At 45.1% G+C, this 18408-nt stretch overlaps 1 protein-coding gene across 1 annotated transcript; it reads right to left on the bottom strand.

Moving 5' to 3' along the window:
- Window positions 1-3341: 3341 nt before the first annotated feature.
- On the bottom strand, window positions 3342-17641 carry DIPK1C (divergent protein kinase domain 1C). Its single transcript, XM_073329436.1, has 4 exons — window positions 17331-17641; window positions 11026-11703; window positions 4865-5029; window positions 3342-3704 (listed from the first exon to the last, which is right to left on the bottom strand). Exons 1-4 carry the CDS (start codon window positions 17511-17513, stop codon window positions 3483-3485), a joined length of 1248 nt encoding a protein of 415 aa, XP_073185537.1. The 5' UTR covers window positions 17514-17641; the 3' UTR covers window positions 3342-3482.
- Window positions 17642-18408: the final 767 nt, after the last annotated feature.

An 18408-nucleotide genomic window follows, 5' to 3' on the forward strand; every position in this document is an offset into this window, starting at 1 on the left:
TTTACATTCACTTTGCACAATTGTAAGTGTCTACACAAGGTACAAACAATGAGAAGGCCTATTTCCCTCCCCTACCCCTGTCCTGTGGAGACACACGGCCTGGTTTTTCCACTGCCTTGCATCTTTAGTCATTTGCTCTGGTGCAAAGCAAGTGTAAAACACCATGTAATCTGTACTGTCCATTCATGTGAGTGGAAGCATGGTTTCTCACTTTACACAGATTTAAATGACTTCACAAGGTGCAGGACAATGGAGAATCAGGCCCATTGTGTTCTTACAATCTGTTAAGTTCTCCTAGACTTGCCAATTGCAAATGAAGGTTTACTAAAATCCAGTTGGAGGTAACCTTAAAGCCCTGCCAAGTGCAAATCATCCATTTGCTTTGCTACTCAATATTTTCTGAGGTATTGATTGTTCATGAGGATTGTTCTTTGTAACCTGAAAAGACTAAACAAAACCTAATGAGCTGCGGAAGAATGTAATGAGTTAAACTGAGGTTCATGTCAGGTGAAGGTGACCTACAGCTCAGCCCTCAGGGGGTCAGAGAAAATTTTCATACGTGATTTCACTTATTAAACCCTATCAGACAGTCTCCTGGGGAACCAAGTAAGGTTTATTCTAAGATCTTGTTACCGTGTTTCGTTTTAAGATTCAAATAACCATGTCAACACTTGTTTCGCTCCACTGTACAAAATGCAAACCTGAAGCTATGAAAGGGAACCCACAATGGTAAACGGTGGAGTGCAATATTGCCACAAAATGGCAAAAATTGATTTTGTTGTTGTTCCTCCTCTATTGTATTTTCTGGATTTAGAAAGAGAGAAGGAAATGATGATAATGGGGAAACCAGTCTGCCATGGGGGTCTCTGGTTAGGCTCTCTGCAGTGTTGGGGGGTGTGCACAATAAGCTGCTACTGATCTTTCTAGGTTCATCATTGCCTCTTGCTGTGAAATAGCGGCAGTTTTGTTGGTGGGAAGTGTAACAAATCTGTGGCTACTTATGGGGCCTGATCCACCTCCCATAGTTGGATCAGGGCAAAGATCTCTATTGCACACATACACCATGGATAACAGAGCTCTCTATCCTAGTCCAAAAGGCCCCACAGCTCTGTGCCATTTGAGCTAACAGAGTTTTCTGCCCCCATCCCCATCTCTTAGAAATAAGGCACCTTACCTTGGCCAATTTCAAGAAGACAGAGCATTATACACGGAGCCAACCAGAAGCTGAGCTGTATTAGTTTTATAACCTATTTTTCCCTGACTTTTCCTTCGTCCCTTTTCCCACCTTCTTTCTATTTATGGTACTTGTCTGGCCCCCTTTACATAGGATCTGACCACCTCACAATCTTTAATACATTTGTCTTGCAGGCGTCTCTCTTTGATTCAGTTCAGTGATTGCAGATTCCATCCTGTTTGATTTTGTTTCTCCTCAACCAGTTTCATTACATTTTCTAATGACATCATGGGTGACCTCAGCTTTCTGACAGGGCCTGGGCTTTTTGGTACGTTTTCTACTTTAGCTGAGGATTATTTTTTTTTAAATGTCTCTCTGATTTCTTAGAAAAAAGTGTGGATTAAGCAAAGATTTACCATCCAAGGATTTCTGAGTTCTAATCTTGACTCAGTTCCCTGGCCTTGCCCTGGGTAAGTTCTTTAACCTCATTCTCGCTGGTGTAAAACCTAACATAATTTGAAACACTACTTAGGGCTTACATGATTTAGCACCATGATTTAATATCCTTATGCACATGTTAGCTAGTCATGAGGAATCCTAGACTTCTCCTAGCCAGCTAATGCATTTTTAGGTGCTAAGAGGTGTTTAAAATCACATGAGCTAACCCTCTTTAAAGAGAACACCCATTTCCAAGCTAGACAAGGCCTGTGAATAAAATAGTACTTCTGCCAAGCTTTAGGGCTGTTGTGAAGACTAATGTCTGTAAAGCAGTTTCAAAGTGGCAAAATACTGGGCTGTAAATCTATCCCACATTAGCCTGCTGTGATTTAAGGGTATGTCTACACTTAACACACTGCAGCTGCGCAGCTGCTGCACCATTGTAATGCTTCATTGTAGACATAAGAGCGATGGGAGGGGTTCTCCCATCACTGTCAATAATCCACCCCCCCCCCATGAGGCAGTAACTACGTTGACAAAAGAATTCTTCCTGGGGGTTAGGTTGGCTTAACGACATCTCTCAGGAGGGCTGCTTTAACTTTTCAGTGGAAACAGCCCTCAGAATGTTCATATAGATAAGCTGCAAATGTGATTATATGCCCCCCAACCCAGCATTACCAAATTCCAAACTGGAGAGTCCCATCTGATGATCTTTTAGTAAAAATTGTGAAATGTTTGTTTTTCGGGTCTCTGCCTCATTTATGCAGTCCCATAATCTGCCAGCAATGGCAGACGGGCATAGCACCAGTACACAACTGAGACAGCTTCTAAACTTGTCTGCTAGACTCTCCACAGCTAGAGAACTTTGGAAATCAGCTTTAAAGTCCTAATCCTGCAATCCCTGTTCATGTAACTGGTCCCACTGACTGTGGATCACAACTTCTCATGCAAAATTCCTTTTGTTACTAAAATATCACCATAAAGCCAAAAAAAATGTTGCATGTACTAAATAAAAGCCGTCAGTATTCCCTACTCTTTTCCACAATCCCTTCCATGATGGTGAAGGGAAGGAAGTGATATGCTATACTGCGGCCTGCTAAAGTGTCCCATCTACCTCTCTCAAAGCGAGATAAACTAAACCAGAAAAGGAATAAGAGGGTTCACATGAGGAGTTATACCAGTATAACTATAGCAGTATAATTTTACCACTATGATTATGCTGGTAAATTTCTCTGTTTAGACAATCCCTAAGCAACTTGATGTATTTTCTTTCAGCAGTGTCGGCTAGGGCTCCAGTTGCAAAAGATAAAGAAAGGCAATGCCTTTGAGAGCAGCAGAAGGAGAAGTCTATACAAAATCAGCCATGTGTCTATGCAGTTCCCTACTGGCAGAAGCTGTTTGTGCAGAGTAATCTGTCCTGAACCCTGCCTACCAGTCCCTCACTCTCTGGTGAAATATAAGGACACCTCATGCCTCTCTTTTAAATTAATATTAGTTCTGCTAAGCATTTACACTTTTCATTTTCTAAGCACTATCCACAGATAAATATCTCATCACCCTGGGATCAGCTCTCAGCTGGATGCTATTTTAGCAGGAGACCACAACTCTATGGGCAACCAATGACAGACTGTCACTGTGGAGGACCAATGTGACTTCAAAAAACCAAGCAAGAATAATGTCCATATAATGTAAAACAATTTCACACTTCAAATTAATAACATTCACTGCATCTTCAATCATGAGTTTCATTTTCATAGTAAAAAAAAAATCTATACACTGTAAAAATTAATACAATGGATGGGTGTGTGTGGGAGAGAGAGAGAGACTGCTGGCAATGATGATTATTATATATCATTGTTACCAGTGAGTTTCACAAGGTTGCTTTTTGAAGTTCTCTTTGACTGGCTTGCAGCAAATGGTATAACTCAGACAGAGAATGCAGAGATGTTTGCTGGTGTTGTGTCAAGTCCTTGGGCCCTGGTTTGGCACATTCATGAACAGCCTTTTGCAATTGCAACTGCAGAGGGAAGGAAATTGTGGGTCCACTGAGATTTGGAGAAAACCAGTGACGGAATATTTTGTCACAGATGACCTGTGAAAAGGTAAAAGAGCAGATTGACTTTCTGGAGCTGCAAATAAGACAATTCTGCCCGTTGGTAACTGTAAACTGTACAAGCTATTGCTTCCACTATTGAGTCCAAAATGCCTCTAACACTGATAAGAGCAAAGCATAGTGCATGAGGCACTCTACAAGCTGTCCCTGGCCATTCTACTCAACCCTCCTTGACCATACCTATCCATTACCAGCATGGGCCTCCCTGTGTAGCTGAGCTGTATTTGGTAGACTTGTGATGTAAGATATGGACAAATGCTCACTAAGTATCAGGTGGAGGACACCTAACTCATTTCACTTGTGACCTAATAGCAAACTGAACAGGGACTGCTAAACTCCACAGTTCAGGGACTGCCTTTATTGGTGTCTTGTATTACCGTTTTGCCTCTGTTATTATTAGAGATTGGGCACTGACAATGTACAAGACCACTACATGCTGTAGCTCCCATCATACTTCCTCTTATCTTTCAAAACAAACTGTGAAGATAAATAATTTTTCTCTGCTCACAGTCAGCCCAGTTTTCAGAAAAGGCTGCCTAAAGTGGAGACCAAGGCCCAGATTCTCCAAGGCTGCTTTGTTCTGCTGTGTACAGCAGTGGCCTGAACAAACCAGAGTTCCCAGTGAAGAATTCCCCCTGTTACTTCACCACTTCTGCATCCCAAGCACAACAAGGGAAAAACAGGCAGGAGGAATGTAGCACAGGTGAGCTCTGCTACCCTGATCCTCTGCTGGCATTGTCAGCAGGGTAAGTTAGAGCAGGATGCCTTGCTCCAGGGCCAGCTGCCCTTGAATCAAGAAGCTGGAGCCCTGTGGCCTCCCTCTCCCAACTAGAGCTGAGCAAAGCTTAGATCTGTAGATATCTGGGCTCATAAATCCCACATATTTTTACATGCAGATAGACATTACACATGCAGAAAGGGAACGATGAATGTTAGGGCCAGCTTGCATGCACAGAGATGAATTTACACATGTAATTTAGGCAGCCATTTTTGAAAACTGAGTTTGATGAATGTACATCAAACATACTTGTCTAGACCTCACCCAGCTCTAGTTCATGCCATATGTTTTATTCTTTAGCTGCCTCTGACTGGTCTTTTTAAAAAGAAAATGTACACATAATAAATCTCTAGCTACTCACTTGCAGGTTGTTGTTGGCCCTCTCTGCCCCACACCTTTTGATTCTCAGGTCACACTTTGAAAAGCAATCGAAAAAATTACAGTCTTCATCTCCTGTGCAATTCTGTTCAAGGATATCCCTCATTTTAGGTTCAAAAAAGGCCATATCCACATCAATGGCAACCACCTGTGATCAAACAAACACATCAAAAGTGACACATGCACTGAAGGATGTAACTTTCAGGATAGGGTGACCAGATGTCCCATTTTTAAAGGGACAGTCCTGTATTTAAACCCTCCTGCAAGTGTCCCGACTTTTTCTTAAAAACGGGCAAATTGTCCCATATTTTCTGTCTCCTCCCCGCCACCATCAGTACTGGTGGGTCCACTCCTGCTTCTGGCTGGATCCCTTCTCGCCAGCCGCCCATCCACCAGCGGTGAGTGGGAGGGTCCAGTTGCCGATGATGGAGATGGGTGTGCAAGGCTGGTGGAGGGGTGAAAATGCAGTGCACAAGTCAGCCACTCCCCCACTAGTCTGTCAACACAGTCCCCGCTGCATCCCAGCTCTTGGCCAGCAGGGCCCCATCCCATTTCCGGCCAGCATTGGCTGCACGCAGCAAGGCAGCAAGCTGCAGTGGCTGGTGAATGTGGGCAGGCGCCAGATGGCAGCCGATTATGTGTCGTCTCTGCTGCCCACCCATCGGCCCTTTACATGCTCCCCCTCTCGCAGTTCTCTCCCTGCTTTGTCCCTTCAAAATCCCCTCCAACCCCGCTGCTACTCCATATGCTCCCTCCCGCCCTCCTCGGGAAGGGCACGTCCTGCTCCCAGTACTGCGCGGAGAACCAGTCCCTACTGAGAGCAGGCCAGGAGGAACCAAGCCCTGCCTATGCCAAAGCCCTGCACAGCGTTGGCACGGGGAAGCCTTTATGCCCCTCAGCTAAGCTCTGGAGTAGTGGCAGGGGGGAGTGATTTCCAGCCTGTTCACACCCAGAACCTGGAGGCTCCACAGCAGCCCCTGGGGCACACACATCCCGACCTGCATCCTGCCCCCAGGGTATGCGGGGCTGCTCTGTCCCCTAGGCACCCTCCCCTGCTGAGCCACATCTCTCATGGTTCACTGAAGCCCCTGCAGTCAGGTTCCCTGGGCCCTGGTGCACAATGCATGCTGAGTGCTTAACCCCTTCCTGCCCATGCTGTAGCCTGGGGACAGGAGGTGACCGGGTTATGTCAGTGGCCAGCAGCAGCCTGGAGGTGTTAGCTGCTTTTCAACACTGTGCAGGTAGGAAGGGACAAGCTGCTTCCAGCCACATGAGAGTGGGAGAAGAGATTAGCTCTGCAAAGACACGGGCCAGGTCATCCCTTCTCCCCCCGGCCTCCCCTGTGGCTGGAAGCAGCTCCCGACTTCACTTAACTAACAGTGGGCCCAACTTCACTTAACTAACAGTAGTTGCAGTAATGATAACCAGTGTCACTCCAAGCTCTATGTGCTATTTGCAGAGGGGAGCTCTGTGATATACAGGGGATGTCTGCTCCTTCAACAGGCATTCATGTAATCAAGTGACATTCATGGTTCTCCCTCTGCTTATCTAGAAATATATCTATCAGTATTTCACAGCTGGTTGATGGTCAGCAGAGAGAATAAAGACTAAATGGATGTGAAGATTAAGCTATCATCTGACTCAATCTTTTTCTTTCTGAGGACCTCCCTACCCACCCCCACACCCCTGCTCCGAATATGCTTTAAAATCTCCAAGGCCCACCTGTGCCAGAACAACTGTTTTTCTGTATATAAAAGCCAGAGTCAGAATTTGGGGTAGCAAGCATGGCAATTGCCCAGTGACCCATGCAACAGGGCCCCCGCAAAGCTAAGTTACTCAGGATTCAGCTTCAGCCCCGGGTGGCAGGGCTCGGGGCCCCGGGCTTCAGCCCCTTGCAGTGGGGCTTCAGCTTTCTGTCCTGGGCCCATCAAGTCTAATGCCAGCCCTGCTTGGTGGCCCCCCTGAAACCTGCTCGTGGCCCCCCCGGACCCCTGGTTGAGAACCACTGCTATGCAGGTTTGTTGCTCCAGTTCAGGCTTAAGAAATATTGGACGGGCAATGCAAAAAGGACCACACAGCTTCTGCAGGTGTTTGATTCATAACTGTCAAGTGGGTAGAAGATTTTAGTTTCCAGGATTGTCAATATAGCCCCTTTTACTTAAAAACTACAAAAATAAAGAAGGGGAGAAGGAAAGCCATCTATGTGATGACAACTGCTTGCTATGGCACGGACAGTGCGGTCAATGAAGTGAGAACAGTCTCACCTCAGTGCTGTGAACGCTGTGAGTTACATTCAACCTTAATATCTAACAATGTAAACCTTCACTCAGAGAAGCCCACCTGTTTCAGATGAAGTAATTTGGTATAGATGGAAATGTTTGGAAAACGGACAAAGCACAGCTATTTGCAATTACTCTGCGGAGAGCTTTAATTATAGAACTAAGCCTCCCAAATAGCAGCAGAGCTGAAATGTATGGTTGAATGACAGCTGGAATGACCCCAGGAATTTCAGATGTATGCACCTGGCAAAAGGCCAAATGGACTTTCCAAAACAAAGTCAAGGATAGGATCTAATTTTTGCAATTTTTTTCCCATGAGGGGAGCTCAGATCTTGAAGAAAGTAAACACACCTTTTAACTCCAGGTATCTTTAAGTTTCTTGGAAAGCTTGATAAGAGTGATGTACCCTGGGGAATTTCACAAGTTCATGCAGGTAAATATCAGAAATATGTCGACTTTCTTAGAGTCGGTAGTGCCTTGTAGTTTCACTCTTAAATTCTATTGGAAAAATGTTGTTATTGCTGTTCACATGTGAAGTGGACCAGATCCTCATGTCTGGCCAAACTGTGCTTGATGTAGGACCCAAGGCAATGGCCCTCCTGGTCCTGAGGGCAGTCAGGAGCTAGTTTGTACCCTGGCATAAATTAAAGCTGCCTCAGAGCTGCTGTAACCTATGCTGGCTTGTAGTGGCCTCCCAGGTGCTGGTATGGTGGCAAGCATCATGGGACTATGTAGGGAGCCAGGTTGGCTTCCCTCCAAACCAGAGGGTAAAGAGCCACCCTCTCAGCCTGAGTGGGCACGGCCAGACCAAGCTTACGCCAATCCCTGGAAGGGGAGGGCTGGGACAGGAAGTACAAAGGGCGGGGCCCTTTGCCCAGTGAGAGAAGCACCAGGGAGGGAGACAGACACAGGCTGCTCCCTCCAGACCCTGCTGCCGACCCAGAGGAGGCCCTGGGCCATGAGGAACCTGACTGGGAGGAAGGCTTGTGGCGACCAGGACTGCCAGCCGCTGAGGACCTGGAGGGGCCAGGCTCTAGCCCGGGCCAGCGTGAGCCCGACACAGAGGGGGAGCTGGAGCTCCCAGTGGCTAAATACCCGGACGAGCTGGAGGGACCGGAGAGGCCCACTTGAGAGACTGGGTAGGAAGTAGCCCAGGGGCAGAACTGCACCGTGGGGTGGGTGTATTTGGTCAGCGGGCGTGGATGGCCCCCCGCTGACCCAGCAGCGGGACCTTTGCCTCCTGCCACTGTCAGGGCCCTGGGCTGGAACGCAGTGGAGTTGGGTGGGCCTGCGTTCCCCTACCCCAGCCAACCTGCCTTGGGTAGCAGAATTGCACACTACAAACCCGTGCCGGCCCGCCCTGGGGCTTGAGGGGCGCGCTGCGGACTCGTGCCGGCACACCTTTTCCGCTAATTCCCCAGCACCCAAAAGGTGTGACTAAGGCTTGCCCGTGGGACCCTAGCTCTCCATTGCCCCTAGGGGCTCGGTGGACCGATTGAAACCTGTCACAGACTGCAACATGCTCCATTCCCCCTTCCATCCCCCCACAACATGTCCACTATACCAATGGGGTGGCAAAGAGTTGGCTTCACCATCTCTGTGCCAGCTGAGAATTTCCCTAGCTACTCTATTAGTGCAGCTTTCCAGCCACTATGCATTGGAGGAGCAGCATAAGGAGGAGGGAGTGAGCACTGAGGATCTAGCTGGTTATTTTGGAAATGAATCCAGAGGCAGGACGGTGTTATCCCAGATGTGTTTTTCTGTACACTAGCAGCATCATTTGTTTTAGGTTGGATGGGGATGGAGGAGCGCTCTTCTAGTCTTCTTTTTAATATTATTTTTATTCTATCGTAAAATGCAACAAACGACAAGATAAAAAATGAATCATAGACTCATAGGAATAGAAGAGACTTCGAGAGGTCATTTAGTCCAGTCCCCTGCACTCATGGCAGGACTAAGTATTATCTAGACCATCTCTGACAGGGGTTTGTCTAACCTATAAGCAAAATTTGCTTATAATATGCAGAGAATAATTAGAACATAAAAGGATATCTAAGATTAGCTTATCCAACCCCTTACTCCTGGGAGTTGTCATTACTCTCACAAAAAAGACATTGGTTTTGTTGAGATCGCTTGTGTAACAGATAATCTCATTAGTAAAAACTTACAAGTGCAGACCCAAAACCTTTTTCTGATTTACAATTTAAACATTGACAAGTCCCTCCACTTAATGGGCTGGATCTTGAATCCTGGGATAGCTCAGAAAGGGAGTGCAAAGGTGGCATCAAGCTACCCTCGCTTTCTTACAATGTTACCTTTTAGATAATTCCACTAAACAATACCGATTGACATTGCCAGGCTCCAGAAAGAGCCATGTCCAACTCTCCTCATCCAGAGGGAGAGTCCTGGTATTGTGGACACCTAGAAGGTAGGAATGAATCAGAGAGAACCATCTCCCACTAAAAGGTCTTGTAATTAAAAGTTCTCAATATTCTTTCACTCATCCTTGGTGAAATCTCTTGTCCCCTGAGCAGATATCAAAACTGACCATGTATGCTCAGTCAGGTCCAATTATAGCACTGTGTAGCATTCATGCTGCATCTGACTGAAAAGATGGTAGGCAAAACCTATCCTGAGGAATCTCTGTTGTGTCTTCCTCTGCTGAAATGATGAGATATTTTTAGCTTCTCTCTGAAATTCTCCAACCATTCCCTACTCAACTCCCATATGGCACCTGAATAAACAATAAACGCTAATTGAAGGGTGAGGGGAAAGCACTCAAATTGCTTTCAACAGCTATAGGCTTAGGTAATATTTGTACAGCAGTTTGAAGATGTAAGTGTTAAATGGATGCTTGGTAAGTATTGATATTAGCAGTCATATTTCTGTAAGTATTCTACATTTATTATGAGTGCAGAAATTCCATTGATCTCACTAACTGCATGCATGATTTGAACACACTATGTATATACAAAAAGAACAAGAGTACTTGTGCATCGGATGCATCCGATGAAGTGAGTTGTAGCTCACGAAAGCTTATGCTCAAATAAATTTGTTAGTCTCTAAGGTGCCACAAGTACTCCTGTTCTTTTTGCGAATACAGGCTAACACGGCTGCTACTCTGAAACCTGTCATTATGTATATACAGTGTCTTGAGAGTATGCACACAATTTCCACTGAAATCAATTGAATTTCTGCCTGCAGAATGAATGCAAAATATGTACAGAAATGGGGTTAACAATACCACTACATTCTAAACATATAGAATCCTTCAATCTTAAAGAACAGCTCTATGCTAAAAAGTTGAAAGGTGACTCTGCAAGAATGGCGTCATGCGGTTCCAGATCTATTGCTTTTCAATTATTTCCAGATCTAATGTGCTCAGGGCAAAAGCACAAAGGATGTTTTTCTCTAACTCTCAGTCCTGCAAACTCAAGCCTTTTCTTGAAATTCAAACTGAGTTCTTGCCTTCCTGAGCATCACCCCCAGCAGTAGTTTCTCTGGGACTGATTCTGTTCCCTGTGACAGCTCTGCAAAGTCACTGCTTTCAAGTGGTGTCCACAGTAACACCTGAGGAATCCTGTTGCCGTCAGTGGGGTTGCACAGGTGTAACTAATTACAATTAAGTAAACAGTTCTTTTCATAATGCACAAAAAAAGAACAGAACTCAACTCTCTCTTTTTGCCAGTTTGAGGTTTGCAGGAAAAAGTAACAAAAAAGTAGCTTTTTAGCACTAAAATAAGTGACTAGATTCTCAATGCACTCAGGAAGAAGCTCTGACAAGGGGTGGCATTTTTTTCATACGCTCTTTTCAGCTCAGAACTGGATCTTAAACTGTGAGTACACAACCGAAGTACTAACTTACCGTGAGATCATTTCGGATAGCAAAATTCTCTGGTTTGATATCGCACAGGTGAAGCCGGTGAGAGAAATCATTATCAAAATGATTCACCATATCTAGGAAGCTGAGTGCAATGTCCGTTATTGCCTTCACCTTGCTTTTAGTGCCAGTGAAGGAGGGACCAACTGCATCCTCCAAGGGAAAAATAGTTTTGTGCCGGGCATGTCCGGCTGTGAGATACTCCACAGCATAGAAGTGGCCACAGGAGCCGATGACCCGTAGGACATGTTTGCTGACGTCCTGCAGTAGACTGAAGTAGATATATTCTTCCTGCTGGAGTAAGGACCACATGCTGGCCACTTGTGCTTTCCAATGCAGACCTCTCCTCCTAGTCCATAAGGGTCCCATTGTGTTGTTAGATAATTCCAGACCCAGGACATTTTTGACCTCCAAAGCTACCATCAGCAGAAGTTCTGTCTCAGGAACATCCTGTGTTTCCACTTCATCAAGCAATCTGAGGCTCTGGTAGCTAGAGAAGATTTCCTTTTTGGATTTCAAGATGACTGGCTGGCCTTTCCAGTCCGCCCGGATGACCTTCTTACCTCTGTCGTAGTAAAGGCATTGCTTGTACACCAGCTTCTGTGCCACACACAAGTCTTCACAAAGGTCACCAGTCAATGCTCCTTTTCTGTAGTCAAGACACTAGAGCAAAGGAAGAAAACAGTTCACAGCAGAAGAATATAGTCAAGGAGCATTTCAGGGAGAAAGGGTCATCGCTGTTACAGTGTGACAAACATCATATTTAGACTCTCGGGTAAGGCTGTGATTTTTCAAACGTGCGTGGAGATCACTTTAAAGAAGTGATTCTTATGACAGTAGAGGGACTGTTTTTTTTCCTCTGGCCAGGTAAAGGGCTAGCACAGATGACCTACACTAGGTGTTTGCCATCTCTATTGTCTATGGGTCAGATTTTGATACCTTTGTTGACACCCCAGGATAATTTACACAGCCCTGTCTGAGTTATGGCAGTCTGTCCTCATCTCCTTATGGGTGGCAGCACTGCCCAGAATCTCCACAGCACTATGTGCCTCTGCCCCACCCCCAATCTGCCCCTCCCAGCCCAGCCACATTCCCAAATAACCTCTGCTTCAGGGCTCATGAGGGACTGGACTACTCAGAAGATGGTCTGTGGCTGCCATCCTCAGTTCCTGCACTGGGGGAATTCTCCTTCAGCTGGATCTGGGGCTTTTACAGCCCATTATATTGCTCTGTCTCTTTTACTGTACATTTCATGTGAAGACCTTATTCCATGTGAAATCCCATCAAAGTCAATGGGACTATTTGTAGACTGAGTTACTCCCGCAATAATATAATATAGATGACTGCAGCAGATACAATCTATGGAGCCCAGAATATGCAGGCTTTTTATAATATATAAATATAAATATATTATTCATTCTGTAAGCCAGAAAGGCTTCTTCAGTTAAGGTCTGTCTGGCAGACTGACATGCTTTAAAATGTATGGACGTACATATCAGATATCCTTAGTTAATTTTAATGCACTTTGGGTAATCTGGATTTTAAAAACCCAAGGAAATTGCTACTTGATAGTTGTATGGTCATTACAAATGCATGAAAGAACTAAAATAATATTTCCCCCCCCCATAATTGCTTCCATTCCTCCACTTGTAGACATGTAGGCAGCTTACATACTTCTGTGTCCATTCAGAACTTCCAGAAGTGCAGCTGCAGAGACAGTTGGGGTGGATCAGTGGACAAGATGATCCCAGATGTGGGGTGGAGGGAGAATAGTTTGTGTTGATGAAGGAAGCCAAACAGCTGGGAGGTGGCTTGATAACATTGGCTGCCCTCATTGCTTTCTGGCATTTGAACTTTTGTTTAAACAAGTAAGTTGACACTTCCAACTGTTTAATAGTTGTAAAGACTGCCTGACCCCAGCCTAACTTCTTACTATTTGTTCTGTGTAGAGGAAACATGACGATAACATTCAAGTGCTGTTATTTTCTTAAAATAGTATCTGAGGTGTGCACCAAGGGAATATGCTCTGATGCTAGACAAGGTTGAAAGTTAAATATAAAAATATCTTTTTTTAAACACTCACTAAAATTGATATTTTGTTTTTCTTGTGTAAACATTCCCCAGTTAGCACGGGGAATAACTGTGAACTGGTAACATTGTCCACTGGGGCCTTTGGGCATGAGGGGCAGGATGGAATCTTAAATCCAATAATGGTGCAAGGGGTGAATGAAGAGGTGATGAACTGGTTATCGTACTACATAGTAGCCAGTGATTCTTGTGACATTAGAAGGACAGGTATGACAGGTATCACTTGTGCTCTCACAGCCTAAAGAGAATGTTGCATTGATAGATGCCAGAAAGAAGAACCAGGTACACCAACTCTGTGTGCATGTGTATGCCCTGATTTTGTGTCTTCCCATACTGTATGTGCATGCAAATCAGGATGGACACACACATTGCAGTCCACGTGCACCTAACTTTGGTGACTCCAGAAGTACATGTGCAATTTTGAAATTTTGGTCTCATTTTTGAGGTATCTAATAAGTCGTCATTCTCTCTTACAAGTAAGAAACTTACTTTTTCTCTGCTGGAGTAGTTTAATAATTCCTACAATCTGTGACCTTACCTTTAAACAACTCCTAGAAAGAGGGTAACACACCAAAGTCCTTTTTTTTTTTAAGGAGCCTTAGTATTAGCTGATTAAAGAGCTTTGCTTCCTGAATGAGAAGATCACAGCCTAACATGTGCACTGCTACTATTAGGAAACTATAGGCCCCAGTCCTGCAATCAAATCCATGCATCCTGCCTGGAGCCCCATTGACTCAGCAGGGCTCCATGCATCCACAAGAGTCTCATGCATGGATCCAGTGGAGGTCTAGAAGAGCCCACACCTGGAAAACCAGCAGTGAAACATGGAAAAACATAGTATGCTTTCCAGTATCTGTTGTATTTGCTGTATCATTCTTACTGGTATTTCATAAGAAAGTGACCTTGCAAAATATACAGCCACATCTACAACCCCCAAACATGGGACATGAATCCATCCTGTAATGGGCAAGGAATAGCTCTTAAGTCTGTTCTTTCTATCCAACTGAATTGGTTGATCTGTGCCTATTAACCTAACATCTGCCAGTCATGCATTCTTCAATTTGATTCTTCTTTATTGAGCTTTCACAGGGTTTCTTAAACCATGGTCCACAAGTCACTAGTGAACTGGGGAGCTGCTAATGTCACAGTGCTGAAATACATGTCAGACTTCAAGCAGTGACATTTCCTGCTAATTGTAGATCAGCTCCAGGAATCAGGGTTTCCAGAGGCTTTTTTGCACAATTAAACTAAAACCATCTCAAACAAACCAAAAAATGCCAAGTACCTCTCTGCAATTTTAGAGGGCTTGTCCACATACAGAATTTGCAGCTGTTTAACTTAAATTAGTAACATAAACTATTTTAGTTTAAAAAGTTCAACCTCTTCTATGAACTGGGTTTATTTATATCTCTTTAAAACTGGTTACATCAGTTTAACTAGCACCTGCAAAGTTACTCGTACAAGCGAATCCAATAAGCCAGGTTTAAATTAGTGTAAAAGAGTCCACACAGGGTTTTGCACCAATTTAACTAAATTGGTTTAAAATCATACTTACATGAGTGCAACTTTGTGTGTAGATCAGGTCTGAAGCCTTCTGTCTTTCCTGGCATGTGTTTCTTTGGTGTAAATTCTACTGTGAGCAAGTTTATGGAAGACTCAAAAATCAGAGAAGTCCTACAACAGGGGTTCTCAAACTGGGGGTTGCGAGGTTATTACATGGTGGAGTCGCGAGCTGTCAACCTCCACCCCAAGCCCCGCTTTGCCTCCAGCATTTATAATGGTGTTAAATATATTAAAAAGTGTTTTTAATTTATAAGGGGGGGGTCACACTCAGAGACTTGCTATGTGAAAAGGGGTCACCAGTAAAAAATTTTGAGAGCCACTGTCCTGCAAGGAGCACAGAAACCAACTGGAAAGTTATGTAGACTAATCAGGGTAATGGTGGAGGTCAGGATGCAGGTAATGAATGGGAGATCAGTAGTAATAAGAAGTCCTACACTCTGAGGTGATGTTTAAAGGATATGCACCACCTACACCCTACTGAAGTGCTGTGCATTTCTTGTGCTGGCCCTCTATACAGGTATGAATTTCACCCTGTGAGAGAAACTAAAAAGCACCACTAAAAAATAGAAGGGAATGTAACCAAGTATCCTCGCCCATTGGATTACAACAGGTCACTTTCATCTTGTTGCCCACTGAAAACACTGTCCTCATATTATATTTTCCATATCACCAAACATGCCCCATGCTTCAGGAAAAGGATGGGATGGAAACCTGGAAAAGTAAGTTTTCATGAAAGGAGGATCTCTGCTCACAAAGGGGGTGTTCTGTAGCTGGATTGCATTTCCTATAACAGTGAAACCAAGTGTGGTGCTTAGAACATGTACACAGAGCAACTCCCAGCTAACAGAAGATGAGCTCAGTTCCTACTGGCTCCACCTGGAAGCTGTTCCTTTTTGGTTCAATTAGAGCTATTGCTTATGGACAATGATGATCCTTTTTCACGTCTTAGCTGGGGAAATGCTCCCATCTAGTTCAGCCAATGGACTGCAGACACCTCTTTGCTACAGGGTTACTTAAGTCCACTCTGGTGTCTGGCGAAACACTGGCGGAGACAAGGGTCCAAATGGCTCATCCCTGAAATCTCAGGGCTCAGGGCCTGAGAGGGAAATGTGAATGTAGCTGTTGCCATTTAAAATAGTTGGCAAGGCTGCTATTAATTATTATTATTAAGGCAAGTCTTCCTTACTTATCTAGAACGTAGGAAAATGTATGATCATCAGTTGCTTGCTACTAAAATAGATTATTTAATTTCCATTTGGATTTTTTTCCACTTAACCCAAGCCTTTAAAAAAAAAAGACCCAGGCTTTTAATTGTAACCCACACTGCTCCACTTTTCTCTCTACAGAATTTCAGATCACCACATTTGGCTGAATAGTCTCATATGCTTTCTTGCTTTTTTTTTTTTTAATAAATATTTTTAAATATCCCCTACCAGGAAAAAAATGTGGTGGACCATAACCTGAAGATGATTTCTGAATCGAATGTGATCTCTGCCTAAAAAGCTTGTAGAAATCACCTTATATTTGAATGCATGTGGAATGCTGAAGATCCCTTCTAAAATATTTCAGAAGGGATGCATCCGATGAAGTGAGCTGTAGCTCACAAAAGCTTATGCTCAAATTTGTTAGTCTCTAAGGTGCCACAAGTCCTCCTTTTATTTTTGCGGATACAGACTAACACGGCTGCTACTCTGAAACCTGTCGGAAGTATAGTTGCACATATCTCAAACAGCAGAATCTTGGATCAGCTAACCTAAAGTATTAAACTACCCTGTTTTCCAGTACCAAAGAAGAGCTGAATATGGTCTGCAGATGTTTTAACTCCCAGACCTTTACTCCCCTATTTTTTAAAATCCATTAGAAGATGCTTTAGAAATATTTTAGTCCAAGCAATTAAGTGCTCTGTCTTGTTGAATTGACATTACCCTTCTGAGTAGAAGGAGTAAAATGCAGTCAGCATTGTAAAGCCTTTGCAAGTGGTAGCTTTTCAGCCCAATTCCCTTTTTCAGCTGCTTTGCTCTCTCCCTTATACACAGTGAAGCTTCACTGTAAGATTACTCCATCAGCCAGAGGTACTCGCCTTTTCCATTAACACGTTCACAGATCTAGTATTGTTGCATCAGACAGTCATTGGTTCCCAATACTCTGTATTGCAAAGAACGATGCTTGGACCATATTTTGCATCAAGGAAAATGAAGACATTAAAACATAATAATGCCAAGGAAATGCTATGAGTTTAAAAAACAGTCATTAAAAACTCGGGACGTTTTACGCGTTGCCTTTTTAAGCCCCTGAGTGCAAGAACTGAGGCACCGTCCGTGGGCTCCATTCTCCCCCGGCTTCTCCTATTTAAAGTGACGCTTTTTCACCAGTGACTATTTTTCACCAGTGGGTGGAATGAGGCTACGGTTAGTTCGCCTGGTTAGTATGGCCCGTTCTGTGCAAGGGAGAGCGACTGTACCAGAATGAGAGAGAGAAATGTAAACGGGATCTTAAAGGGGATCGGGGGAGGGGGATCACACCCAGTGTGCAGGGGCATCAGAGAGCAAAGTGGCCTCCTAGGGCCCTGGCGCCGAGCGTGGCGTGCTGACCTGGTACTTGCCATGCCAGCCTCACTCTGCAAGCGCGTGGGGACATACCAGCCTCGCCAGCATCCTGTGGCTTTTCTCGTCCGTGCAGCGCTCGGAGAAGACGCTCCTGTGGACAAGGAAGAGGAACGTGCTGCCCAGCAGCCAGCAGCCAGCCCAGCAGAGGAAGAACAGGAGCGTGCATCTCCTCCAGATCTTCAGCCTCAGCCTCTTGAAGCCAAGGATGCCCCGCATGGTCCGTCCTGGCAGGGGCGGCTTCACACACAGCAGCCAGTGCAGCAGCCAGAGGCAGGAGGGGGCTCCATGGAGATCAGTTTCGCTCCCACTTGTTCGGATCTGTCGCTGGAGCCATTGCAAGGAAGCAAATACCCACCCCCCACCCCCCGGGAGTTACTCGCTCAGTGGCCCGATCTGCCTTGGCCATGGGCAGTGGCTGGCAAATGACAACGTGCTCGCTGAGCAGCAGCGGCAGCGTGCGTGTGTCATCCCCACGGTGCGAGCTCCTAACTGGGCTCTCTGTGATGGGAGCCCTGCACTGCATGGAAGTTACTCCCACTCTGGCCCTCGTACGGACTGATGCTTTTGCAAGAAGACTGAGCTCTCCTTTTGAATTGAAGCCACGTAGTTCCGCCTCTTTTGTCTGCTGTCTCCTGTGTCAACCAACCCTCCTACTGGAGTTACCAGGCAGCTTCTCTCCCCACCCCCTTTCTCCCGAAGTTTCACACACAAGAATAAAAGGGGGGTTGAAGCCTTAATTAGAGCGGCTCTGTGAATCTTTTTAATGCTGGTGGCGGCTTGACACTTTTAAGAGACAGCCCGAAGATGGATGGCCCGTCTGCATGAAGCGTCTCTAGTGAAAGGGGGACAAAAGTTGATTATTGAAGGATATTTTATGCTGTTTGAGTTCCCGTGAGGTTTACTACCCACAGGGGGGAAACAGCAAAAGCAACCCAAGTGCCCACTTACAAATGCAGGAGCACGTATGCCGCTGAAAGTGGTGTGAACAAAGTGTGGGGAAGCCTGTCACCTGCTGGGAATAGCAGCTTTGGTCAGCCAGTGCTTAAAGTGCAGCCCTCCGCGACCTGGGCTGGGTTTTCATGTGATGTTTCGCTGGGTCTGTGATCCCTTG

This window comes from Lepidochelys kempii, chromosome 2 (genome assembly GCF_965140285.1).
Source record: "Lepidochelys kempii isolate rLepKem1 chromosome 2, rLepKem1.hap1, whole genome shotgun sequence".
NCBI lineage: Eukaryota > Metazoa > Chordata > Testudines > Cheloniidae > Lepidochelys > Lepidochelys kempii.